Below are 27,979 nucleotides of genomic sequence, written 5' to 3'. Positions count from 1 at the left end.
AGTCACCAAAAAAAATAATTATGATTTCCCTTTCAGTGCCTTCGAGGAAAGAATTCAGAATTGCATAAGCCAAAAAGACACAGAAAGACTTTTGCTCCCAGCATGCCATGCAATATTTTTATTTGTCCTGTCAAAAATGACAGGCGGGCCTGGAGTGTTTTCTTCCTCCATCTGGACTTCTTGTCGCTTTTCTATTGGGCGCCGGGCGTCCCCTGAAAGCCGTTGGCTGTCGTGTACATCACTCAAAGTAAATACAGTTCTGTGCGTTTATTTTGGTGACCTTTCGCACTCATTGGTAGAGCCCGTGCGCCAATCACCCAAAGTTCCGCCTACATTCCTGAGGGCAAGCAGGATAATTCCCTTAGCGACGTTTACGATGACCCGGGGAGGTGGCCGCCCCTGCAGCTGGTTGGCTGTGGTCAGACTTAGGGGCGTGGCCAGGTGAGGTGGGGGCTCTACCACGGCCGGAGAGTGTTCAGTTGCGTGTTGAATGCCGAAGAGATCAGTAGTATCTGCGTTGCCTCAAAGAAGAAGCTACCAACCTGGTACCTGGAGTCGTTGCATTACAGCAGACCTCACTTAAAGTGCCATACACAGCCCCCGTTCCCGAGGGGCACTCTCGGACACCCTTTCTGCTGGAGCCAGAGAGAGAGAAATTCAGAATCGCCCTTTAAGATAGGACAGAGCAGGGTTTTTCATAGTCAAATCAGAAACTTCCCTCGCTTCAAGAAAAGCAGGAACAGTTTGAGAGAACAGGGACACCCCAATGATGGAGGTGTTGGAGAGCGGTGACCCGATGATGCATTGGGATAGAAAGCTGAGCGAGCTGTCTTCCGAACCAGACGCCTTGCTTTACCACACAGTGAGTTTTTTTTCCATGTAGTAACAATAATGCCAACTTGTTCCCTTATGTTGCAGTAAAACCGTGAGATAGACAAATGTTGAAAAACAGGCACTATAACAACGATTGTTTATTATTGCTTATAATGATGGTACTGGTCATGTTCTCAGAAGAATGATTTGGCTGAGTTTGGCATACCAGCCTTCATGCAAAAGTTTAATCAAGCACACCAACCCTCTGAGCTTTTTATTTACCTGTATGTTTTTATTTTTGACCCACAAAACGTCTGGGGTCGTGCCCTGCGTTGCAGGATCCTGTCTGTAATTAATCTGCAGTGCTCCAAAGGTGACTTTAATGTTCCTTAAATGTGGGTTACCCCATTTGTGGTCTTGGTGTGTTCTAGAAGCGATTTGGCATGCACCTGGAGCAGGCCACCCACGTTGTATGTTGTGTTGGAGGCAGATCTTGGGCTTTATAGTGTGAGTGTGGGATACAGTGTATCTGAAGTCAGGGTCATGGATAGTAGGGTTTCCCTGACAAGGGTAAACGTTTTTCCTAGGTATCTGCTCTCCCTGCTAGGTACTGCTTGCCTTATGTGGGCATGGATCCCTTAGTCTGAGGGGATTAAGTTTTCCTGGACTTAATTTATTTGCAGTTCCCTAGTGTTTATTATGTGTATGTTGTTGGGTTTCCATGGTGTGAGGAATTGGTGCTCCTGCCTCACGATATTTGGATCATTGAGCACCCAATGGCATGGGTCATTGGGCGCCTCTGAATGTAGGTCGTTGAGCTGTCTTGGGTTTGATTCTTTAGGCTTCTTTGGGTGTAAATGATTTGCCATCCCTGGCTTGGATCAGCTGCCTTTCTCGCTTCCAGGTCTTCGGGTGTATATGCATTCGAGTTGTTGAGTGTTCCAGATGAGGGATGCTGCTGAAAGGTTTGGTTGTCCTGATTAACAACTGTCCTCTGCTACTATTGTTCATACCAGGATGTACCACAGTGGTTTTGAGGGAGTCATTAATTTCTATAGTGGAGGTAGCTGAAGATATGTTTTTTGGGATTGTACCATATCACAAGCAAATGACACGGGTGTGTGTTGTTACCTTGAGTCACCATTTGCTATTTCTGTTGTAAAGTGCTGCACAATGGTGTAGCAGCCGAAGAGGTACTGGGGATGGCTTTCGTGTAAGGTCGTTTATTCCACTCCTCTTATCTGTAGTCTACAGGGAGAAGATATCTGTACCTGGAGCATTGGTGCCACAATGTCCAGCCATTAACTTCAGTCTCCAAATTATATCCTTATGTTGACTGAACACTTATGACATCACGTGCAGAAACTTCAGTACAACTACACACCCATCCACATATGAGGCCCGAATGTACACATATACCTTCTAAATATGTGGCAGTGGAGTGACAAAGGAGTACTGTTGCTATCACCGTGGAAGTTAGATCATAGTCACAGTTCATGTTGATCTTGCTATGGTTCAAGGCCATTTGTCTTCTGCAGGCCCAGGCTTCTACTATTATCACAGGTCCTTCTATGGCACTGTGGGATCTCAGTCATTGACCCTTGAGTGGCAGTGGGTTCTCTTCCGTACACTTTGGAGGTGGCTCTTGGCTTGTGCTTGGGCATCCCCTCGCATGTGGTGGCTGGTGGCCCGCGTTGTCATTACTTTTTCTGTGGGGACTGGCGAACATTGTCTGGATCCTGGTTTAGTATCATATAGGGCATGGGGGACCGGAAGTGCGTCCTTGCTATGGTTACTCGCACAGGCCCCGTATGTGGGCCCTCAGCTTTGTTGACATGCATGGACCATGGATGGTCTTGCTTGCGTGGGCCTTGGCATGGGCCGATCGCCCGGGCCCCTCTTGGTCTTATCAAACTGGCCCTGGCTTGGGTTCCTGGCTTTGTGTACTCGCACGGGCCCTGAGGGGGCGGGCTGTGGCTGTGCAACCCCCCACTTTCAGTGCACAACCCCCAGCTTCACTTGTCCTGCTTTGAAACGGACATCTGACCTGTTACTAAATATACGTGAGAGTTTCTCAAATGACCTCGGCACAACAAGATACGTTTAATATTCCTATGAGAACCGTGCGCATCGGGCATTACTCTAAAATAAAAGAAATGCCGTGTTTCCTATATTGATTTCATGCTTTTTGCTGTCATGGCTTGGGGAGTGTGTGTGTCTCTGTGTGTCTGTGTGTCTGTGTGTGTGTGTGTAGGGGGTGGGGGGACGGGGTCCCGCGAGCAGGCAGCGTTACTAAGATTCCAAACTAAAAGCATGTCACATCATGCCCCAGCCATCTGTGTGAAATCCAGATTTCCTTGGGAAGGATGGATCCAGGCGGGCCCGGGGGTCCTGCTCCCTGGTAATCTTCGCTTCTGCTGAGCTTGCTTTATTCGCTTTTATCTCCCTTGCTGTGACTCACCCTCCATGTCTGCTTTGCAGATTTTTTTATTGCATACATGGGTCAAAGTGTTTTTTCATGCATGCACTCATTTTTTACTGGATGTCTCCTTATACGAAACAGGCAGAAATGCATATCCTGGACTGGTTGTCACTAAGCCTCTGTCTCTGAAACTATCGGAGGTTTTCGTCAAGTAGTCCTGCAAAACTCCTCTCTTTGGACAATGATTCTGTGCAACCTTCTGTACAGAGGAAAATCTGATGGCTGCTCCATTCCACCAGTTACAGATGGTTCCAGTTAAGGCATATGAGTTTTAGGACCGCTTCCTTTGTGTCCAGTAAGAAGGATTTAAAATCGCGTTGTTCCGGGAGAAAGTAGTATCTTTATAGGGTACGATCACCCGATTACACCAAGTCACCATGGAAGCAATTCTCATGCTCTAGTTTTTCTTTCAACAGCCTAATGTTTTGCGGTATTCATGGCCATTGTTCTCTTTTGTTGACCCTGAGCAGCTAAAGCATTGATTTGTCGGAAAGAACCGTTGGTTGTTGCATTGTTTCTCTGCTTGCGTGATGCCATCTGGTATTCTTCAAGTGGAGAATGCTTTTTTTAGGTGAACAGAAGTATGGGGCACATTTTCACATCAAGGCAAAGTGCTACAGTTGCATTTGGCTTGTTCTGGTTTGGTGCCATTTACCTTGCCGCAGGCAGGGGAAGGTGCACAGCGTCGGCAGCGCTAGTAGTGGGTATAACCATCACTGCGATCCATGCCCATGGACTGGCCTTTGCAAAGTTGGCAGCTGTTGGAAGAAAAACTGAGTAAAAGTTTGCATTCTTTCTGGTTATGGTCCAATTACCATGTCGAACTCTACAAGAAACTACATTTTATCTTATGTGCCCACAAATGCACTTTGGTAGCATCTACCTGGATTATCCCAATAAGTGGGCGTATTATGGCTGGAACACTACTCTGGTCCGTTTTCATTCCACTAATGTGTTCATGGGCATAGTGAAAACTGGTAAAGCAGGTGCAGTAGGACAGGGGCCTCGAGATATGAGTGACCCACCCACCGCATCGCACTTAAGGTCCTCTTTTTGTATCCAGCCTGGAGGTGTGGGATCCATTTTCCTTGCTTGCAAGTGTAGGATCCATTTTCCTTGCATGGTATTTTAGGGCCCTTTTCGTGTGCTAAAGATAAGTTTTGTCCTGTTGTATGCTTTTTTTGTGCCTAGGGTGTGCTGACTCAAGATTGGGGTTCGTTGTCGATTGGCTTGTTCTTGTGTGCGCAGAAGGTGTCAGATCCTGTCCTGAATTTCTGTATGCGTATAAAGTGTTAAGTGTGAGTCACCTTGTTCTGATTAATTGTTTGCATAAGAACCGCAGTGTGTGACTTGATAGGTTTTATGTGAATGCAGTATGCAGGGCCCGTTTTTTAGGTCGAGCGCCCAAGCTCTCTGGCCTGTTGTAATCTATCTGGGCTTTTAACCACACCCACCGCACGACCATCACTATCACTCGTTCATTGGCTTGCCTTTCAAAAATCCTTAGTTATCATTGGTAAATGCTTTACGTTTGTCCCTCCTTGGGGATGTTTTCTTACCACCTTGGCCATCGACCCTGTTACATGGATAATTGAACTTTTACCGATAGGTTTGACTGCGAGCAAACTTCTTTTTCCTTTTGTGTCTCTCCTTCGCGCTTATGCTCATTGTGGCCGTGGCACTTTGAATCGGCTTGCTTAGCTCAACTGTTTTCATTTTATGTGGCAAGAAAAGTCCAGCTAGGAATTTACAATGCTAATAGCTCTTACCCAAGCAAAAGGGAGACCCATAGCATTGCAAATGCTTGTGTTTTGTGTTTTGTGTACATACATGTGAGGCCTTTACACTAGGTTAGAGCAGTCACTGTTTACTGGATTACATTCATGAGCACTCTCATTTGTCAGTGTCATCTTTGGGCCTAGGGTATTGGATAGATGAATTTTGCCTTTCCGTAGCATTAGGGCACTGGGAGGTAAGGTTTGATTTTTGGCAGGGGTAGTTTGTGGTCAATCAAGCAGCTTGAGTAACAATGCCCGATACTTTTCAGCACAATTCTTGGTCCATGTCGATTTCATTTTAACAGTCTAAAGAATTCTGTTTTCAGGAGTTTCTTTAACTTCAATTGGTTGGGGTCATCTCTGAGATTTGGATTGAGTGTTCCAGTCTTCAGTTTTCCCTTCTCTTTCTAGAGTTAATTGCCCATGGTTAGCGAGGGATGACAGTGAAGGCTTACTCTAGGACACAGTAGAGGCTTTGAAACACTGCATGATACACACAGTTAGTTCTAAATGCATTGTCAGTCATAGATGTGTCTTTGAAAATGAACATGTCTTTCAGGGACATGAATAAACATATAAAGCAGTTAACATTCAAAGGTATATACAAAAACAGAGAAAGTGATTCGACGTTATGGAGTCAGAATGCAGCTCCAAACATAATTGTGGGGTTTGGCACAAACCTTAAAAAATAGGGCACTGTGACCATTGTTTTTTTAGAGAAACATTTGTGTGTCCTCTGCAGTTTTCCTAAATTTGTGGGTTTCATCATTGGGCAGAGTTGCTAGATGGGATGGTATAGTCATAGGTGTGGGTCCTGAATATTGAGCAAGGAATATTATTTTCTAAATCTAGTAATAAAATCTAAGAAAAATATTAACAGGTATGTATTTATAGATGGCATATGCTTGAATAAGGAGTTAGGAATAGTAAATCTATACTTCCATGTATGCACTTAAATTTCAATATTTTTGTCTCAGATATTTTGGCTGCAATAATAGGGAACACAGATATTCCCTAATCAAAATTCCAGACTACAACCTAATCATGCTTGGTATTAAATGTCTACCCTCAGCTCTAACTTCTTAGAAGCAAGGTTAGTGAATATAGAGGTTTTGTCCCTAAGTGGCTGAGAACTGGAAAAGTAGTAAATCCCAACTGGCATAAATCTACCACCCAAAGAGAAATAGGACCACACTCAGATCCTCAATGATGATTTAGGTTGCCAAGAGTCAAGACCAAAATCTGACTGAGCATCTGGTAATCAGGTATCCTGGATACTAGACAGAGCTCATTGGAGACAAGCTGACATTCAGACTGTTCTCACAGTTCAGTAGATGAGGACTAACTGTTGTGGAATGGGGATTGCACAGGGGGGCAATGTATATCACTCATGGCCACCAAACCTCAAGATCCTGTATCTGGAAGCTACAGATCAGTCAATTTTTTCACTGGCAGGAACACGTAAGGGAGCTAGGGTCACCTTTTGAATTCAGTTTTGATCGGTTTACATGGTTAACTGAGATTATGTGTTAGGGGGTCTCATTCCCACATGGAATAATTATGTTTTCACTGCCATTAAAGCTTCAGAGATGGATCCTATGGTTTCGGAAGCAGTGTGACCAGCCTCAGCCTGCAGGATGCCAGCTGATGTATGGTCTATAGTGAAGAGTGAATATCTTTGTCTTTTTGGGACATAAATTGTGGCTGATAAAGGCTCCCACATGAAGAAACACATGACAGGCCACATGGACCGTCTTGGGGGTCCCACTTACAGAGAACAACATCAACATTCACCAACATGTCAGTGGCACAGAATGGTATATGATGGCCTTCTCTGCTCCTGACATCCAGTGCTTCAAACACTCTTTGTACTTCATTCAGCTCTGGATGTCTAGCACATAGCTGAAGCTTTAATTTCAACAGTTCACCAAGAACAACAAGCAACAACTAGTCCACCTGGCTCAACAACATAGACCTACATGGTTTCAAACCCCAGCCTTCATGTAATGCCAAGTGTCTCAGTTTTCTTGGTGATATGTTCCTTGAGGGTGAGATCAGTGCCAAGGATGAATCTGAGATGGCCTGGTAACAGCTGTCTCCACTGCAGAAAGTAAAACGTTTTTTTCCCAGAGAGACTTCAGAACTATCATTCAAGCCTGCATACTCTTGCATCTGGATGGTGTAAATGCTTTGCTCCACAGCCTCACATACTCCACACTGCCCCCCAACCCCTTTAAAGGCATCCTAAGCTCTAATCAAGCACTTAGATAAATCTGACCGCTTGAACACCACAGAGAGGGAATTCCACTTTCTGCACTTAACGTATTTTGTAAATTTTAAAACAGGCGGCATCATTTACAAAACCATCATGACTGGCACCTCTGCCTATCTGGTTGACAATCCTGCCATATCTGGTGGCTCTGTGCATTTCCTCAGCCAGGACACCAACAAATTGGAGAGGAGAATGTTCGAAAAGGAAAAAAAATGACAGGTCTTCCTCCTGTATACACCCATGAACTGGAGCAACATCCCCAGATCATCGGGACTGACCAAACCCTCCTCCAATTTAGATCAAGGCACACCTCTTTAAAGAACACTACGTCATGATGCAGCAGCAATCCACTTTCACTCTTAAAACAAGTTTCTCCAGAAGTTGCACACTGACTGCTGTCTTTGCCTTGGACTCTCTACAGCACTCCACTGCCTTTCGACTACATTTCCATTACATAAATATCACATACACAGACGCAAAGTGTCAAAGAAGGGCAGAGTGGTGCATCTTTTGTTGTCATGCGGGACCGACACCAAAGGGTGCGTGGCCTAATTCGCCGCCTGTGCAGTGGATCTGTGTGGTTTGCTTTGAATGCACTTAGTGGGTGAACCTATTTCAGCATTGTGTGCGTAGGTTCCCTGTGACCTCCTTTAGTGTTTTGTGAGGTAGGTTGGGGGCTTTATTGTGGATTTTCTTCTAATATAGGGAACCATTTTTGGTGTGTTTCTACACCAGGCCTGTGGGTGCTGTTTTGGGGGAATGGGGTGTACGTTGCACCCTGATTTATGAGTTGGTGTGGACTGCTGTGCTGGGGTTTTGTGTCTTTAAAGCAGTGTGGAGTTTTAATGGTGTTGGTTGTGTGTAGAGATGGTGAATGACTCGCCGTCCAGTGCTGTTCTTTTGTATATAAAGTGCACAGGGCTCAGTTGTGTATTTATTTATGTAGGGGGGCGGAGGAATGCGATAAACGTGTTTTCTTAGGTGGTGAGAGCCTGCACAGACTGGCATTATTTTTGTAGTTCGTGGTCTACACGCCAAAAGTATCAGCACGGAATGACTGTTTAATGTCAAATTAGGACACGAGGGCTACAGCCAGACTGCGAGGCTGGGACAAAGGGGATAGGGCGGAGGGCTGGGAGGAGGAGGGGGATGGAAATAGCCTTTATGAGGTTAGTAGAGAGCGCTAGGAAAGAGGTCGAGGCGCTTTGTGGATGAGTGGTGGCTGCTCCACGGGAAAAGGCGCGGGGAGTGCGCTGAGGGGGGTTGATGGAGAGTGTACTGCGGGCAAGTGCCCCCCCCCCCCCCTGGTAAGGGTGGGAGTACTGTTGAAAGTAGATCCGTCCTTTGCTTAGCGTCCTGGGCGAAACCACATTTTGCAGTCTCACTCTCTCGTCTTTAATTATATCTGTTAAAAACTTTGGAGAGGGTGTTTAGGGGCTCCACGAGAATTCAAACAAACCAGATGGGGTCACGGGAACGAGCAGCCTTCCTAGAATGTGTTTAAGCACACTTTTCTTTGGCGCTAGGAATAAGGGAGAAATATGGCAGGCGCCTCCTGCGGCCCTCTGAAGGCCAGCGCCCTGGGCATGGGCCCAGCTTGCCAATGCTAAAGGCTGGCTTGCTTCAAAGGAAGGGAAGGTTAATGTCCGGGGGTGGGGGGGTGTTAGAGGAAAGGGATGGACACTTGGTGAGTTAGTGCACAGGGAACGAATGGGCACACCAGGAGGGAGTACACAGGGAAGGAATGAACTCTAGGCGAGTGAGTGAATAGGAAGCTTTAGTGAGGGAAGGAAGGGGTAATCGCGGATTACCTGTACGAGAGAAGCCATGGGTGTTCTCTGAGTGAGGTAGGGAAGACGCAGGGCATTTTAGCGGGAGATAGTGAGCACCTTTCTGGAGAGAAGGTTTGGGCGCTCTGCAAGTAAGTACAAAGGATGATATTTTGGTGAGGGAAGAAGAGGGCGATCCATGAGGGAGAGAGTGGCCGGAGGGTGGTGGGTAAGGGAGCCGCATGGGGGTGAATTTGCCAGCTGAAGTAGACGCCTCTTGTCGAGGGAGGTGTAACTTAAGCCGTCGGAAAGCCTAATGACAGACATGGGATTCTCAAGCGCTGCCGGCTTGGTAAGCTTTAATTCTGCTTAGACCACAGTGCTTTGAAGTCTGCGGGTTGTGTCTGCTGTCTGCAGCGTCTAACCAGACGTCTGACAGGGGCGGGGCCAGGGAGGGCTAACCCCAAAAGCACAGTTTGAAAATGCTGCTTCAAGAACGGGGCCCTCTGCCGTCGCCGGTGCAGCTCCAGATGTGCGCTAGAGATGTACACAATTTATGTTGTGGTCACTCCGCTCCCAGATATGTACCCTAGTCATTTACCGCCAGATTTAAAAAAATCCATTATTCTTAATGGTTGTGACATAGAAGGGTGTGTGTTTCCAGTGGCACTGAGCTTGCCGTGGTCAGCAGTTGTGACCATGGCACAAGTGCTATGGGTAGGCAGCATTTATGTCTGGACGGCCTGTTGTGGGCAGTGTTTGTGGCACTGGACAGAACAGGATTTTTGCAACATTCTCAGATCCAGCCTTTCCCGAGCATCGCTCTTGGCGCTTGGGTAACTTGGCTTGGACAGGCAGCACTTGGAAGTTGGATGAGCCTAGAATGAGCAGCACATTGAGTTTGACGGATCAGGTGTTTGTGGGTTGATGGTCTGGTGTTGGCTACACTTGTGGCACTGGGGGAGCCTGGTAAGGGGAGTACTTGTGTCACAGGCAGAACCGGGTGCAGGCAGTACGTGTGTCACAGGCAGAACCTGTTACAGGCAGCACTGGTGTCACCTTGGTACAAGCAGAACTTGTGACCTAGGGAAGAAACTGGTACAAGCAGCACTTGTCACAGACACACATGGTGCACAAGCATTGCTTATGAAGACAGCCTGGAACGCGCAGATCTGGCTCTGTTGTGGGCACCAGTGTGTGCATGCAAGCAGTGTTGTAGGCCGCACTTATATATATATCACAATATTCACTAGTCACATCACTGTATTCGTACGCTTTTCTCGCCCTATCACTTTCCCCTTTTCCCTCAGCATTCTATGTTCCTGGTTCTCCCATTTCCCTCTCCTGCACATCACTGCCTCTTGTTTCTTCAGCCCACCTTCCGCCCTTATTGGCCATCCCACACGCACCCCTGCCCTCTCCTTGTCCCCTCCCGCGCACACAGCTGTAAAAGCCTGTTGTTTACTGAAAGGACTGTCCACCGGTGCCATGTGGGGTGTTGCTTGCCTGGCATCTGGCAGCGACCCAGTTTTACAGTGAAGACAAACAGGGAGGCCTGTCCGAGGGAGGGAAGACAACGCCGCAGCAGTGCTTTCTCCATCCGCGGCCTCGAGTACCCCCCACCCCGTGAGTACAGCTGCTTCTGTTTACACCCATTGGGGTCCTCAAACGTAACATACAAACAATTCCAGGAGGCTCCCTGACGTTAGCAGTTTGCAGCTGGCGGAAGCTGGACCTACAGGAAGTCAGTGGGGAGTCTGTAGGGGAGGCTTAGACCCATTGCATGATACTTCTCTCTCTCAGGATGCTCTCCCAGGGAGATCTCTTAAAATGGGAGGGGGTTTGGGAGTATTCTTTGCACCCTCAAGAACCCGCATTAGGGGTAAGCCTACACTGACTCAGTCCTCCCCCCCCCCCCCTTTTTGTTACAATGCAACCGAGAAGCCACTCTTGAAAGCGGTTCCGTGCTTAACAGTTTGTGTACAGCCGAAGCCTGCGGGCGTGCAGCGCCTCGTGGGATAGGAGTGTAATCTCTGCCAGATGGGCGCAGGAGGATTTACATATCCCCAGGCAGGCATCGGAGGTGCTGTGTATTTGACAGTGAGGGGTTATGTACTCCCATTCAAAGAACTAGGTGCTTTATAATCAGCAGCAAAGGGGCCACGGCCTCAGTTCACCAGCGGGGGGGCTGTGTGACCAGCAGCAACGGGTGGCTGGCCAGCCATCGCACAATAAATCACATTCCACTCCTTTATTTAATGTAGCAAAAAAAACACTTTATTATGACAGGTAATGTAGCATCAAATTCATCAATACAAGCATTGTAATTAATTCAACCTCGCTAATACATCAAATGTGTATCCATCCCCCCACCATTAAAGTCCCCAATTTGCTCAAACATTGCTTCAAGAAAGAACCCCCATTCTCTTCCACCTTTTCTCATTCTTCCTTCATTCACCGCCTTTTAGTTGCATTCACCAATCTCACAGTCTCCCCCATCAAGCATTCTCAAGTGATCTGCTACAGTGTTGTTCAAAGGCACATCGTTTAGTCTTCCCCTCCTGTGCCCCGCCCACCCCAGACTGTCCACCTCCCCCCCCCCCCCCCCAAAAAAAAAACCTGCCTGCTAAAAAGTGTGACGACAGAGCAAACAAGACTACAACCTGTCTTATTGTGGCATAAATTTGACTATCTCAAGCTTCAGGACAACTTATATACATTGGATCTTCCAAAATAACTACATAAGTTTAATAAAATACCTAGCATATGGGTGGGCCACACGAAAATCTGACCCCTTCTTGGCACCGCCTCACGAGCGTCTTCCTGCTATAATCACCTAACTATATTACCAAGCCCCGCCCCCCTCTACTGCTAACCTGCTCCACCGTGGCCTGTTTCAGTGTGCGAAGCCACCCCCGGGGAAACCGGCTGAGGCCTTGCTCCCTGGGTCCCTCACAGACACTCAGGTCTCTGTAACCAGGAGCGTCATGGGAGGTAGTTACATACTCCACCCAGCCCAGCGGGTGCTCTGCAATCCACCACCTACCCCTCTCATGGGGGGTTTCAGTCAACCCTGGAGCGTCATGCCCCCGCTCGGCCCCTGTGGTGCTCTGTACTGTGCAGTGAGTGTCACCCCCCACCCAAGTGCGCTGCAGGCTCCAGAGCGGAGGTCGCGTGCCCCTCCGGTGCTCGGTCATCGTCGGTCAGGGGTGCACAGTAACCCCCGGGACAGGGGGCCCCCGCGTGCCCCCTCCAGCCCCCGGGGTCTGCCGAGAGCTGTGACATGGGAGGAAGGGGTCACGGCCTCCACGGTCAGCCAATGAGACGCGGTGCACGTGACCGGAAGGAGCCTATCAGACGCTCCAGAGACCCCGCAGCGCTGCGTCCATCCCCCGCCCGCACGGACGGTGCACCTTGCACTGGCAGTGATTGAGGGGAAGGTGGTACTGCACCCCGGGACCGCAGCAGCGCGCGGGAGTGTGCACCCTCAGAGACCTGTAGCGTTCAGGGGAGAGTACCATCTCCCCCCGCTCTGAATGTGACCTGAGTACCCTCACACATGAGCAACCAGGGGAGGACAGCGTAAAACCCTATCCAGGCAATGCTGTGACGGGGCTGTGTACCTCCATGGCTTCCACGAGGATCCGGGGAGCGCTGAGCGCTCCCACGCGGCACCTTACCCTGCAGTGTTGGGGGTGAGGCCGTCCCCGCTCCCGCGAGGAGCTGGGCTGTCATTGTACCTCACGTGCCATGCAACACCTTACCCTGCAGTGATGCGGGATGTGCAGCCAGGGAGTGTTACCGTGCCCCACTCAACCCATCCAGCGATGTTTTTATTTATGCATACTTATATAGCGCGGATGTGACCCCAAGGTGCTATAGTTGCGCTGTACAGTAGAAATATTGCGTTAAAATAAAGTTACAGGTGGTTTAAGATAGATAACACAGCTATACATTATTACAAAGCTTGACATTATAAAAAGGGGTATCGTTGCACGAAACCTTAAACTGAGTAAATCTAATCAGCGCTGAAGGAGGTTGCCTAGCCTCACCGGGATCAGACGAGAGCGCTATGGTCTCCCATCTAGCCGATGCGGCCCCTCAGGGATACATGGCGAGGGGGTTCCATATTCCGAGAGAACTCTTGGTATTTTATTTTCTCGTTAACTGCCTATTGTTAGAGTTGTTTCACCCTCCCTCACCCCGTTCCCACATGTGAAACTCTTTCCTTGGCTCCCATTGCTGCATTCCTGAAGGATGAGGTGTCCCTGTCGAACAGTCTGCTTTACCAGCTGGGAGGAGTGACAGCACGTCGAGCGCTCTTCCTAGAATACCAGGATCTGTCGTGGGCCTCCTCCCCAGCGCTTCCACGCAGCACAGACATTAAAGATGGCGCCTGTGCTTTGTGGTGTGCGCCAGGCCTTGAATTGAGACACACCTGAAATATAAACAATCGAGCTTCTTGCACAGGCTGGCAGAGTGTGCCTTTTCAGTCAGTGCACGGCGTCTTGTTTTTAGAATACCGTGAGATCAGCTCCCCTGCACCTAACAGAGAAAATCTTTGCATAGTCCAAGGGGTTTTCTGTTCCATGCTGAATCATGTCTGCCTTTCAGACCAGACTAACGCTTCGGTGTGCTTCACTGCCAAGCACTGCATCATGTCTGCTGCCCATTTAAGTATGAAAGCGTTGCCTCGGTGCCAGGCTCAACATCGTGGTATCCTGGGCAAATCACTTAATCTCTCTGCCCGAATTGGTGTAAAATGTTTTTTTTTGTAATTCACACTTGATGTACTTGATGGTCTCGCAAATCTTCATGTAATGACGGCACTTCATTGCTTCACAGCAAGGTTCGCGCAACATAAACACGAATATATACAAACATACGCCAGCAAAGACTTTAAGGAGGATCACCCAGTCAAAGTCTGACTCCCTGCGTTTGCCACCCTCCCAGTTTGAGAGACTAAGACTACTCTTCCCAACACTTCATTTCTGACACAACTGTGATATCTGCTTCCCAAACTCCATCATAAAGTCGGTCGTCCATTCTAGGATCACTAGCTAGTAGTCTGTTCTGCCAAATGTGGTTCTGTCTGCTTTTCCTCCAGATTTGGGTGATGTTAGAATTAGCCTGGCCAACATTGCTCTCGTTTGTCATTCTGTCCTTTAGCACAACACAGTGCGCGGCCCATTAAATAGTGTTGGACTACCTCATCTTGTCTGCGCGAACAGGCACACCAGTGAGGCCATTCCATTATTTATTCACACCTGTGAAAGCAGACGAGGCAAACACTGGTACCCACACATGTTTCTAGAAACACATGAATATGGCAAACACTGTACACCAATCAGTGCTCTAATATGGCCAGGCCAGGCCCTGGCATAGTAAAAAATGGACATTGAAGCTGGATCCCTATAGATTCCCCTATTTCTTTCATTCTAGACTGAAGAAAAACAAAACCTCTACCTTCCTGCCTGTTACGTGCTAGTGCTGCAGCATTGTTACCAGAAGTTCCTTGTGTGACACAGGGACAAAGGCACAGGTGGCTGCTGTTGTTTACCGTTGGCGTTTCAGGCCCTAAAGCATTATTTAATTGAAACTTAGTAACTAAAGTATTGACACTTACCCTTAAATGTGCTTTGTCCAGTTTTTAATTGCTTTTGGCCGTGAATAAAGTTGCTTTATAAACTGTTAAATGAATCAACCTGCTGATTTTTATTATGCTCTGTCCAGTGAGGCCCCGTTAATGAATTTGTCATCCACAGGATGCTATTTCATATGTGTTGGTTACATAGATGGCGCCTCGTGTAAAGGCTTCTCAATCCACACCACTTCTAGAGTCCCACCATCCTTTTCATCCCACTGAAAGCACTGACCCCCGACTTTCCTGTGCATTTCAGCAACGCCGTTATCCCTGTGTGAGATTACACCTGCAGCAGGAGTACCTTTGCTTCTGTGATAAGGTTGGAAGTATCATACAGTCATAGCAGGAAACTATAGTCTGGATATTAAACATTGTAAATCCTGGTTAGAAGAAAACTGTTCCATACGTGTGTCAAACATACCTGAGATTTTTAAACCAGCCTCGGGCATCTGGAATCATGTGGCCCCATGCGCCTTGTAAAGAAGCATTTTTGACTGAGCCACGCCGAACTGCATGGCTTATCTTACACTGTTGGTAGCACAGACCACTGCCATTGAGGGTTAAATACTGAGGTTGCACGTTACTAGTTCGAAACAGCTTTTGATCTGTTCAGCTGCACTTAAAATGTATTCACTGGCAGTCTTTCTTTCTCTTTCCTTTCTGTAAAATATTTTTCAAGATCCCTCATCGTTCTCCCCCATTTCTTCAGTGTTCTGCTTCTGTCTTCTACTCATCCACTTTTTGTAACCCTGTCCTTGTAATTTTATGTCTCTCTTGGTTAATTTTGGGTGGACTTGGAAGGGTGATTGAAGAGCGCTGAATTGTGGGTAATGGTACTCGAAAAGTGGTGCTTTGCATAGCCTCTGAGTCAACGATTAGGGACTTCAAAGACTTCTTTTCCTTGGGCTTGATATCGGACCACCTCTCACAGCTGATTGGCTGATCATTGCCCAGTGACTAAGATCAAGGATTGTTCCTCGTGCCACTTCCATCGTATATCAGTAGCGGTGGTTTTGCCAGGTTTGCTTTCTCTTATCTTGCTTTCATGCATTTTGCTCGATGGACTGACGCCGTTCCAGAGATCAGGAAGCAGTGAGAGTGCAGGCGTGAGATTAAACTGAAGGCTCCAAAGTCCAGTTCGCTGTGGAAGAGGACCCTGGACCTTTGTATGTGTGCGTGCTCTGCTTGTGTGTGATGTGCCAGCGGCAGGGGTGGATGCAGTGGACTGCTGGGAGATTGAAGGTGGCCTGGATGTCACTTTCAGAAGGACTTGTTCTGCTGAAACACATGGACATACGTCTATGGTTGGAATCGTTTGGTATTAATACTGCTGTAGGGGTTTATATGTAACCCTCTTATAGCGATTTCGTGTTCTATTGGACTGATGGTGATTGGGCTGTGTTCTCTGTAATAATTCCTTGTGTAGGATGGTTGCCCTTGGAAATATTGGGAGTTTCCTTCTCCATTGGGTACCCATTTTGCGTGACTGCTCCACCAGCCATTGGGTATGAGCACTTTGCCGAAGCTCGATCTATTCACAAGGCGCTGACCTCATTCCCTGGTCTCCCCCCTTTCCTTTCCTTTTCCCAGCACTGTGAGGCGACCTCAAAGCTGCATTAAGCTGTTACAGTGTGTCATAACAAGTTCTTGAAATTGGGCATAGTCCGTTGCTGCATTCCTAGTTCCCTTTCTTTATTGTATGTGATGAGTTGATGAGGGCATCATGCCCTTTTGCGACTGCATATGCTTTTTGCTGTGTTTATTAGTCATATTGTTTGTTTCGGTGTTTTGTATAATGCCTCAGTAAACATTCGGTTACTTCGCAGTGTCAGCCCAATTGTAAGATAGCGTCAGCATGTCAGCGGTGGTGTACACCCCATTCTGTTGAGCCCAAGTAAAGTTTTTGAGGAAACAGTTCGATCTAGCAGAGGGCTTAAGCTGTCTTCCCAGTCCACTACCTGTATAAAGCAGGAGTGCTTGGAAGAAGGTTTAACTGCCAGTCTTGAGTGTTACAAACTGGACCTTTCAGTCTCTCAGAAAGCAGCCGTACCCAGTGTTGGACATCTCCTAGTTACTGTTCTTCCACAAGTTTTTCACAGTTTCCCATGAGCCTCGTGACAGTGACGTGACAGAGCTGCACTGGGCTTCTGCTCCTGCTCAACAGGGCACCTCTTCTTGGTGCCACCATCGGCCATCTGTGGTTATCATAGTGCTCAGCTTCATAGAATGACGCCTGCTTCTAATTGTGTGCAGGCCTCAGTGTTCCAAGCCTAGAAATAGGGTCTTGTCATTTGCAAATACTACTCTAGGGCCTATGAGGGTAGTAGTACTGTGGATACCCCGCATACCATTCTTGTGGACCCCTGTAGTCGACTCAAGCTCATCACTTGGGCATCAATACTTAGCCATCTTTCCTTCAGTAGACTGCAGATGCTGTCTTCAGCCAAAAGAAAGAAGTGGTGGAGCCTTTGCTGCAAAGTATATTATGGGTGAGGGAACGCGTGAGTGTTGTGTGTCTGTACTAGATGCTCTGCGTATACAAGATGACAGAGTAAAATGAGTGGGTGCTGTGTTAAGCTGGTCTAGAGGATCTGTGCATGTTACTGGACAGAGAAAGAATGAGTGTGTTCTTGCGTTGGAGTAGAGGTCTGTGTATACCGGAGGACAGAGAATGAATGAGTGAGTGCTGCGTGCTCCTGGTTTAGAGGATCTGTATATACTAGAGAACATAGATAGAATGAGTGAGTGCTATGTGCTGCGGGACTAGAAGATCTGTGTATACTAGAGGACAGACAAAGGATGAGTGAGTTCCATGTCTCTATGGTGGGCAAGATGATCTATTTATACCAGCGGACAGAGAAATAATGAGTGAGTGCTGTGTGCTTGTCATGGACTAGATGATCTGTGTATACTAGAAGACAGAAAGAATGAGTGAGTGCACTGTGTTTGTTCTGGGATAGATGATCTGTGTATACTAGTGGACAGAGATAGAATGAGTGAGTGCTTGTTCTCGGGTAGAGGATCTGTCTGTGCTGGCTAGATAATCTATGTATACTAGAGGACAGAGAAAGAATGAGCGAGTGCCTTGTGCTTGTTATGGGGTAGGGGATCTGTATATACTGGAGGACAGAGAGAGAATGAGTGAGTGCTGTGTACTTGTGGTGGGCTAGATGATCTCTGACAGAGATAGAAAGCATATGTGCGTTGTACTTTTTCTGGGGTAGAGGATCGGTGAATACTAGAGGACAGAGATAGAATAAGTGAGTGCTATGTGCTTATTATGGGGAGAGGATCTGTGTATACCTGAGGACAGGGATAGACTGCTAGGCGTAAACAAAATAATGAAAGAGTGAGTACAGGGTTCCTGAGCTGGGCATGGAGATGTGGAAATTCTAGGGATTAGTGAAAGTCTTGATATCCGCGCCATGTGTGCCTGCGGGGGCATTTGACAGAGGAACAGCACGGCATGTAGCAGGGAAGAGAAGACAGTAGGGCAAGTCAAAGGCCCACCATCACACTCCCCCGCTCATTGCTGTTGCTCGAGGTTCCGATGCAGTGGACCCTATGGTCTCATGGTCCATGGGTTGCCCTCAGCAATCTATTATTGCCCCTAGAGTCTTCCAGGTTGTGGTTGTGAGGGGGGTCCTCCACTTACTTCACAGGGGCCCCCCTTCATGTTTTGTTACTCCCTGTTTGGGTCTTTGCTTCAGAACATCTGGCCAGACATCTGCTGGTTCAGGCTGTTGATCCTAGAGAACATGTGAGCGCCTGGTTCTGGGATAGATGATCTGTGTATACTAGCGGACAGCGATAGAATGAGTGACTGGACACCACATTTCCAGACCTACAGCTGTCGCGTCCGATATTCCCAACCGTGTGAAATGTAGCTAGATGCCATACTTGTTACGGTTTTATTCAACAAACATTGCACATTCCTTCATATGGATGTTAGTGATTTTGTCACAGATCATCTTTAAGCCAGCTCGTTGCCTAAGACAGTGAAAAGTGGTGGGAACCTCACGGATCTCCTTCCTTCTACACAGTAACCCCTCAAATACGAGATGGGTGTTGCTTTGTGCGTGTTGGTGTTCAATTTCTTCATTGGCCAGGCCTCTTGCATATGTATATTGTGGATATCTCAAAAATGATACTGCGATCTCCTTCAGATCTCCTTCACGACGAGACAGCTGGGGAGCTTTGCCTCCTTGCAAGAGGACGCCTGGTACTTCGTCACAAAGGAGTTAGGCATTTTACGTAGCTGCGTGACGCAGCAGTCTCTGAGGTGGGCGGGATTACTCATTATAATAAAGCGCTGTAAGAATATTTTAGGCAGAAGCATCCTGTCCTCCCACCCGGACCTGCGCCGGAGCTTCAGTGGTTGTCTTCTGTCACTGGTTTTATTTTATAATATTTATAACACGTGCATTCATCTTCAAAGGGATATCAAAATTTGATCAAAGAGAGGAGCAAAACAAGAGGAAAACACAACACCCCGGAAACGAACAGTTATAGAGCAAACAACCAGATTTTGAGTAATTCCCGAAATGCTGCTAAATCAAGGGTTCGGCACTGTTAAAGTGGGCGAACATTCCAGTGGGTCGCGCCGAGTAGGACAAGGAGACACCCCCCATACGAACCCTAGTGGATGCTTGCCTGGGTTGATGATCAAATCTCTCTAGAGGGCTTATAGAAACATATTCTGTTTTTCAGAGCCATAATACCGGTAGAATAAGCAGCCTGATGCACACGACAGAGCCATTTAAAAACAGCTGTCTTGGGCACAAGGAGCCAATGAAGCGAATTCAGGCTGACTGATGCGGTGGACCTATCGGAAAGGTTGCAAATCAAACGTGCAGCCATGTGTGGAGTGCTTTGCAAGCAGGTGAAAAGATAATCAGGCATCTCTACACAAAGAGAAGGGTTTTCCAACTTAGTCAGTCATAACACATATTATTCATCAATAAAAAACATCCTGAGGTACTAATATAATTAATATTTTAATAGTGACCACATCAGACAAGGTTACGTTGGTGGCCACCCTAGGTAAAATTACCCACAGTGATTACTTCATGCAAAATTGACAGCAGTATTAAAAAAAAAAAATGTCAATTTGGAATGCCTTTGCACGGGTAATACACAACAGCCATAACTTAAATGCCCCTGGCACCAAAGTGATAATATTAGTAATAAACTTCCTCAACACCACATAATCCACCACTTAAATACCAGCTTTAAAATTATTTTAGAAATTCAATATCAGTTTATCACTTCTGAAAATACACACATTTTCATCTCCGGGAATTAATCAGGGCTTCCACCTTCGAAGGTCCCGTGTAGAAAGTGTAATTTTTCTATCAAATAAAAATTTCTTACCCTCAGGGCCCCCACCCTAAAATATATCAGGCCTGTGGCCCCCAAAAATCTTAAGAGGAAACCACTTTCTAATTCTGCCATCCATCCCCATATTATACCAAGTGAATGAGCCCACCCTCTTTCATGGGTGAGATGTGCAGGGTGAGAAGTGGTCAAAATTGTTCACTTCAATATTTTTTAACTGTACTATGTGAATTACTTTAAAGCAAGAACATTGAAATGCAATGCCCAATAAAGTTGTTGGTTTTGCAGGAATTTCTGAGAAAATGCTGTTGTGTGCAATAGTGAATCAAGTGTGTGCCGTGCTACGAGAGTATTGTTTGCTGCTCTTTCAGCTCATTGTCCATATCAGCACCCATACGCCCACTGTGGGTATGTCTTGTGCCCCTGGTGGCTACTGTAGCTCTGCTTATTGATCCCAGACCTGCACCTCTTCTCCTGTCACAGACCTGCGTTAGATCTCTGACAAAGTCAGACCCTGGCCTCCTCGGTTAGATCTCCTTTAGACATTGGCTAGATCTTCTCACAGAGTAGTTTGTCGTGAAACTCACTCAAACATGAAACTGGTCTCCTTGACAGGAGGCCCTTTTAAGACAGCGGGTGGCAGTGATGTCCCTCATATGAGCTTGGTTGGCTCTCACAGAGTTGGGTGGTGTTGATCTCTTCCAGCTAGCATGTTTATGTTCTCACACAGACCTCAGCTGCAACTCTTCCTCAGACAGGACCCTAATCTCATTAGTGGATGGTGTTGTAGGTATCTCATAGATAGGAGTTGGGCCACTTTGTAGATCTCTCCTAGTGGATTGTCTCTGTGTTTGGTCTTAGTAGAGGAAGCACTTGTGCTCGGTCTGCTAAGTAGGAGCTGTTGTAAATGCCCCACAGACTGGAGCTGGGTGACAAAGATGTCCCCAAACAGATCGTGTTTAGTCTCCTTGCTGGGGGCTATTTTCCATATCCCACAGACATTACCTGCTCTTCTCACACTGACACAAGTTTTAAACTCACTTACTGGCCTGGCTCGTCTGTGGCATGGAAAAGGAGCAGGGATCTGGGGTGCTTCAGAAGTGAGGAATGCGCTGTGTTCGTAGTCTGACACAGCCTCTTTGTTTCTGGCTTCTCAATGGGACTTCTATTCTCCAATCTTTTAATAACATAATGGTGCTATGTTCCTGCAGTGGCTGCTGGGCGCTGAAAGAGCCTTTCTGTGTGTGTGTTAGAAGAGAAGGTGGAGGGAGGTCAAGAGTACTTTAAGGTGTTGAGTGTTCCAGTGACTTTGAGGATTATGGGATGCTGAAGGAAAGGAGTATCTTTGGTAGAAAAAGGTTGGTATGAGGTGCCCGGGAAAGCTTGAGAATGTGAATGTGTATGCTGAAGAAAGTCTAAAGTGGAGATGTTGAGAGGGTAGCTAATGTTGTGTCACACCTGAAAAGACCACACATTTCTTACAAAGTAACCCTCATGTTTGCTGTGTTGCTCCACTGCATCCCTTTGTGCAACTATCCATGTTTCCTCCTTTCATGAAGCTTGCACCCACCTCCTGAAGGCCTGCGCAGACTGTCAGCGCTTCATTGGCAACAGGCCACCTGGCCCGTTGCATCCTGTAACCAGCTCCAAGCCATATGGAGTCAAAGTAAACCAGTTGTATGGCTGCCAGTAAGGTGCGGCATACTTTTTATAGTGCGCTCTAAGCAGAAGTGAAAGGCGAGGTGAAGCCACATTTCCAGTGGACTTTGCTTTTAGCGTAAGGCACAGTGTGGTATCCTGCAGAGTTGCTGAGAGATTTTAGACCTTTGCACAAGTCACAGGTAGTTCTACTACAACTGTTCTGTTAGGGCAATTCTGTTTGGCAACTGGGAGCCTACCACATGCCCCAATTTTCTGTGGTTGAAACAGTGACTATTCACATTACTTGAAGAATATGTTGTTTGAACCAATAACAATAATTCTGTGTGTTAGAACCAGTGGGATTGCATCTGGGGGCCAATTAGAATAGCTCTTGATAAAAGGCTCGTTGCTCAAAATATTGTCTTGCCTTCTTGAGATGGTCGGAAACCTCTATTCTGAAATCTCTCTTCCCAAAGGCTCTGGCTTCCCTCCTCAATGTTGCCATTATTGCATCCATGCCATATTTACCCATCTCTCTCCTTGTTACTAGAGTGCTCTTTACGGGGGCTACAAAAAGTGATGATCATGTTAGAAATCGAATTTTATTTATGGCCTGGTTCAGCTTTGTATTTGCTAAAAAGATTGAATTTATCAGGTGCCAGAACCCAGTCGTGGATTTTTCTTTCAAATGAACTCCTCACTGATACACGAGACCAGCTTTTTTACTGTAACTCTTTGTTACTCAGAGGAACAATGTGCCAGCTTTTGTTTTGTGATATCCATTTCAAATACTGGAGGCCGGAAGAGCTATTCTTCTCTCCCCACCGCTCGGAGGGTGTGGGTAGGTGTCGCCTGCCAGGGGAACAGTGCTCTGACTGGCCTCGAGAGTATACCACGGGTATCTCTACCCACTTTACCGTAGTCTAACAGTACACAAAAGCTTCCCTGAGAACCGATGTCTTTGCCCTAAATAAATCGTTTTGCATCTTCAACAGTAAGCTTGCTGATCCAAGAATAATAAACGCACCCTCCTTAGATCCTGTCTAGATCCTTGTATAAAGAACACATGCTTGCTGAGTGGCTTTGTTTGCATAAATCTGCCAAGATGCCTTACCCTCCTGTGCAAGTAAAGATTATTCTTTAGCCGCACTGTGTAAAGTACTCCATACCATGCGAGGTAGCGGAAAGGTAGCAGACCCTTTGCGTAGAGAATGATTGTACAGACCAGGGAGGAAGAGGCAGTGTAAAGCTAAGAACCACGCTTATGGTCCAGGGAGACCTACAGAAAAGTCAAGTGTAAAGTGCTTGCGGTAGGAGAGAAGCCCCTGGATCAGCTTTTCTTGAGTATGTGGATTTGAAAAAGAATTCGATGATGGAGAGAGGATCCCCAGTGAAAGAGAACTTTTAGTTTAAGAGGGACAACCCCGTCTCTGTTGCAGAAGAGCATCTAGAACAACCTTGCCTCAGTGCTAATGATGTGAATTTCTTCAGAACCGAAGTGATTAATTTACCTTTTCCGGTCCAGGGGATGAGTATACATGTAGCGCTTTGTCAGGGCTGCAAGGTGGCGGGAGTATGTATAGAACATCTCGCAGTCAGGGTTCCAGCAATGTGCTGTGCTGCCTGCGGTGAAGTTGCAGGCCTGCCTCCCCAGGATTAGTTTTTCAGAGAGACTTTCAGCAGAAAAGAACCAGATCACTTCTTGTGGCTTGGCCAACTAGTATTATGTTGTCATGGGCCACTGAAGTCTAGGTAAGGTGTTTTCAAGCAATAGATCCCTTCTGCCTTCCAAGAGCAGTCTCTGTTTACTCGTATAACGCCTTCCGGAAGGTGATAGCGCCACACCCCACCTAATGTAAGTTGTGTACATTTTCCTGCTTTTTGTGTGCACCGAAATGTTCCCCTGGTGGGATTTGCTCCACTCTTTTCAAAGGCAAGGGATGGCTTTTCCTGGCCTCCAGTGAAATGTCGTTTCCTATTGTGGGTTCTGCGCCTAGGAATGCTTTTCTTAGGTTTACTCTTTTGAATGCTGGGATTTCAACAGTTACGTTTTTGCGCAGAACTTGTTCGTTGGTGACTTAAGTGGGTAGTGAAGTAGTCTTAACACCTGAACACATGTGCAAACACAATTCCACCAGGCACAGCACCTTTATTCACCATAATGCATTGCCTTTATTTATGGTGATTGTAATTGCATTATATAGCATTTATTAATCTTGTTTTGTGATATATCGTGTGTTCAAAATTGAATGATCTCCGGCATCCTAACTTTCGCTCGACATCACCCAGTGTGCAAGAACCGCTTGTTGTCGGTATTCTTAGCAGTTTTAGAACAGCCCAGCAGATGTGGTTTCCCAGGCCGGCCTTGCGGTGACGCCCCTTTCCACTGCCAGCCTGCTGCAGCTGTGTCTGCGTATTACTGTGGCTCGTGTTTGCTTCTCACATATTTGGGGGCAGGGTGCCGCTTACTGTATGCCGGGCTTGTGGGGGGTGCAAACAGATCTCTGCATTCAGAGGAGGCAGCCTTGCTGGGGGAGGTTGGACGATTCCCAGCTGTGAGGGTAGGTAGCTGGGTGGAGGGTCGTACTTGGGAACCGTTCACTGTTCTAAGGTTTCCCCACTGGCGTTCTGTAAACCGCACCGAGCGCTTAACAGAGCAGGCCTGGCTGCCCTGCGCCACTCCCCAAAAGGGTAGTCCTTTCAAGGGCACCGCTTAACCCAACAGCCACGAATGCGACTTTTTGTGTGCTCCAGAAGATAAAATAGTCCCAATTTCTAGGTACACCTAGGAGTGCAAGCGCATTCAGCCAGACATCATCTAAAACAAGCATTTGCAATGCAGTGGGCCTCGCGTTTGCCCAAGTGAGAACTAATAGCGTTGGAAACTCCTAACCGGACTTTTCTTCTCACATAAACTGAAAATGAAAAGATAAACAGTTTCACATAAGCAGGCCACGAAGCAAACACAAAAGGAAACAGATGTTAGGTCGCAGTGCAGCGTATCGGCAAAAGTGCAATTATCCATGTTACCTGTAAAAGTGCAATTATCCATGTTACCTGCAAAAGTGCAATTATCCATGTTACCTGTAAAAGTGCAATTATCCATGTTACCTGTAAAAGTGCAATTATCCAAGTAACAGGATCGATGTCATGCAAAGTGTGTGACTACTGCCCAGCGAGATCGCGCTACCTACGAAACAAAGAGAAGAAGCAGTCCAGAAACCATACGGAAAATATGGAGCCTCGTATGTTTTCAGTAGTTGGCTGGTGCGCTCAAGGAGGGCTGAACACCAGAAAAGGCTTGACGTATGCATGCCTTTCACTAATCAAATCAGGCGAATTTTAAAAGGCAAGCCCACTAACCAACCAAAGTGATAGGCGTGGTTACAAGCCGGTAGAGAGAGAACAACAGAGACAGCGCATAGTGCGCTCAACCCTAAAAACGCAATCAGACTTGTGGATGTCCAATCACCAAATGAAATCACACACTCTTTTACCTTGAAAGACATTAGATGTGGAATAGTTGTTTGAATATGGCACATAAACAGCCTGTTTGCTGCTGCTGAAGGGCATGGAAATAACAAGAATTTATTTATGCAGTTAGTGCAGACATTATCCAAACGGTATTAGAGTGCTTTACAAAAGAAACCGATCATAACATGAGAATTATAAGTCACAAATATTGAGTTAGGTGTGTAAACAGGTATGACAATATGGCCAGAAGATAAGCTTTATCAACTGACTTGACTGACAAGATTTCAACAGCTAGGAGGCAAGTGAAATGTCATTTTAAATTGAGATAGCTAAAGTAACCCTCGCGGCAAGGCTAAGTGCAGACTAGAGTTCTGAGAGGGGATGGGTTAAAGAAGAACAGTGAATTGAACTGCCTTTCAAATAGAATGGCTCTCGGGTTGGATTTGAAGATTGCCAGTGAGGTAGTAGTGTGTAAGGCTGCATGTAAATTATTACAGACTCTGGTAGCACTTCCAGGAAAGGATTGAGCCACAAAGATTTCTTTTTTAAAGACCAGGGGCTCAAGGAGCACAGTTTCCTCATTCTGTGATGGTCTGCTCCCACCAGATTTTTTAAGATCACCATCTAGGTATTGTAGAGTGGAGGTAATAGAGAATACTTGATTTCTTTACTAAAACGCCAAAGAGTTAGATGTGTAAGTTGACAAGGGTAGGGGCTACGATTGAATCCCAGGGGGCCACTTGTGTCAAGGCAATCAGTTTTGAAAAGCTAGAGTCAGTTTCAAACTTGTGTGATCTGTCTTTTAGGTATGATGCAAAACATTTGAGAACCACTCCATTGATTCCTACCTGATTCTAGAGATTATTAAAAAGTGTATAGTGACCTACTATATCGAAAGTCGTTGATAGGTTGAGATGGATTAGAGAACAGGAGCTGCCAGAATCCCAGATTTAGAGCACATTATCGATGTCTTGGAGCAGAGCTATCTGTTTGCTGCAGCCTTAATTGAAGTCTAACTGGTAATATTTTATTAGTTTGTTGTCTTGGGTATGGTTGGTCATTTGCAATTCTACAGAGTTTCAGTGATTTTTAGCAAGAAAGGGGAGGTGATTACTAGGAAAAAGTTGTTAAGATTTTCCAGATCTGCAGTGGGTTTTTTGAGTAGATTGGCTTGGCCACATTTGAGGCAATCGGTAAGCACATGCTGGCTCAGAGGCTCACTAGGTTTGGCCAGCATGAAAGCAGATGTCAAGCAAACACTTCAGCAATATTTCCAGGTACTGGATCCATTGAATTGTTGGATGGTTTAGTCCTCATGACAGTTGTTAGTAACTCCTCCTGTCCTATTTCAGACCTTTGCCATGGGTTCATAGATTTGCAGGCGGTATTCCATATGAGGTGCAGATCTGGATGGATTTCCATCAACCGTTCAACTTATTTTACTTTGGTTTAGTAAAACTGTGCACATTCTTCCGATTTCGCTATTGGATCATAAGATTTTATAGAATTTGGGGGTATTTAGCTGCTCTGACCAGTTTGCAAAGTTTTTTTTTGGTGGGGGGCAGTTATTGCCTGAATTGATGAGAAGATCTAAACTGTGACGTGTTTGCTCTGAAGATTTTTTTCATGTACAGTGATCTTGCAGTTCTGAGGCAAGCAAGGTTAATGGTGGATAGTGATTGTCACTGCAGTAGGGTTGGAGTTGTCTCCATGTGTGAAATAAATGGAGAGAGACTTCTGAGGTGAGAGGAAAGCTGCATTCAGCTGGATAGGAAATGACGGGTGTCCCTGCGTTAGAAATACAGGGATTGATAGCCATCGAGAACAGTCCAGTGCTGGATAGCTGGGTGTATACGGTGTTTTGATGCAGTTCAAATAGAGTTAAGGGGTTGCCATGGGTAGTTGGTCAGTAAGTAAGTTGCTGAGTACTAAAAGGGTGTCTTGGTGGGAATGGGGCTCACAGGCACCGGGTGATGGTTTAGCAATGAGCAGGTAGAAGCAGCAAAAGTGGGGTCCAAAAGAGGGGTCAGTTCAGGAGTTATCATGAAGGGTTAGATCTGAATAGTGTGAGTACTGAGACATGGGTTCTCTGGGGCAAAGGTGTGAGTTTTTGAGTGTGAGAATGTAGTCACCAATGGAGTGAGTATGGGGGCAGACATGTGATCATGGATAGTGATTATTGTGCATTGGGGTCTCTAACTCTGATAGGTGTGTGTGCTCCTAATGCCTATCATTAGGAGGGGATGAAGAGATTAGTGCATAGTGAGCGTGTCCGGACAGTTGCAGGCGAGTCACAGGACTGTTTGTAGATAAGTGTGGTGATGAGGTTTTCAGTATGGTTGAGGGTGTGTTTAAGGAGTGCCTCTTCACTTGACTGGAGAGAGGGGGTGAATAGATAGATGATTGGATAATGTTACATATACATCAGATTGAATCCTAATTCTCACATTGCTGTATATGGCAATAGTGAGTGATCCATTAAAGGACGGAGAAGGAGCAATTTTTAGTTTGGGGCCGTCTGGGATGTTTGAGATGCAGGTGACATTAAGTTCCCTGTGGATAATGTCGAGCCATGATGAGGTGCCATGGGTGAGGAAGATATCCTGTTTTAAGTTTAAGCTTCCCTTAGTGGCTACTGTGTTATTGATCACCAATGAGTATATGTGGAAACTCTTCCATTATTCTGTGTTTGACATTTCTTTCAGATATTTGAACAGAATTGGTCCCCATTTTCTCAAGCTTATGTGACATAGCTAATTAGTAAGTACA

General features: G+C 46.5%; 1 protein-coding gene across 1 annotated transcript in view; it reads left to right on the top strand.

The window, feature by feature from the left end:
• Positions 1–477: 477 nt before the first annotated feature.
• The window catches only part of CREB3L2 (cAMP responsive element binding protein 3 like 2), a 147,053-nt gene continuing 119,551 nt past the window's right edge, over positions 478–27,979 (top strand). The window contains exon 1 of the mRNA XM_069227968.1: positions 478–862. Within this exon, the coding sequence (XP_069084069.1) occupies positions 767–862 (96 nt within the window). The 5' untranslated portion in view covers positions 478–766. The remainder of the gene's footprint in view (positions 863–27,979) is intronic.

Source organism: Pleurodeles waltl, chromosome 4_1 (genome assembly GCF_031143425.1).
Source record: "Pleurodeles waltl isolate 20211129_DDA chromosome 4_1, aPleWal1.hap1.20221129, whole genome shotgun sequence".
In the NCBI taxonomy this organism is placed as follows: domain Eukaryota; kingdom Metazoa; phylum Chordata; class Amphibia; order Caudata; family Salamandridae; genus Pleurodeles; species Pleurodeles waltl.
This window is presented reverse-complemented; position numbering and strand designations above follow the sequence as displayed.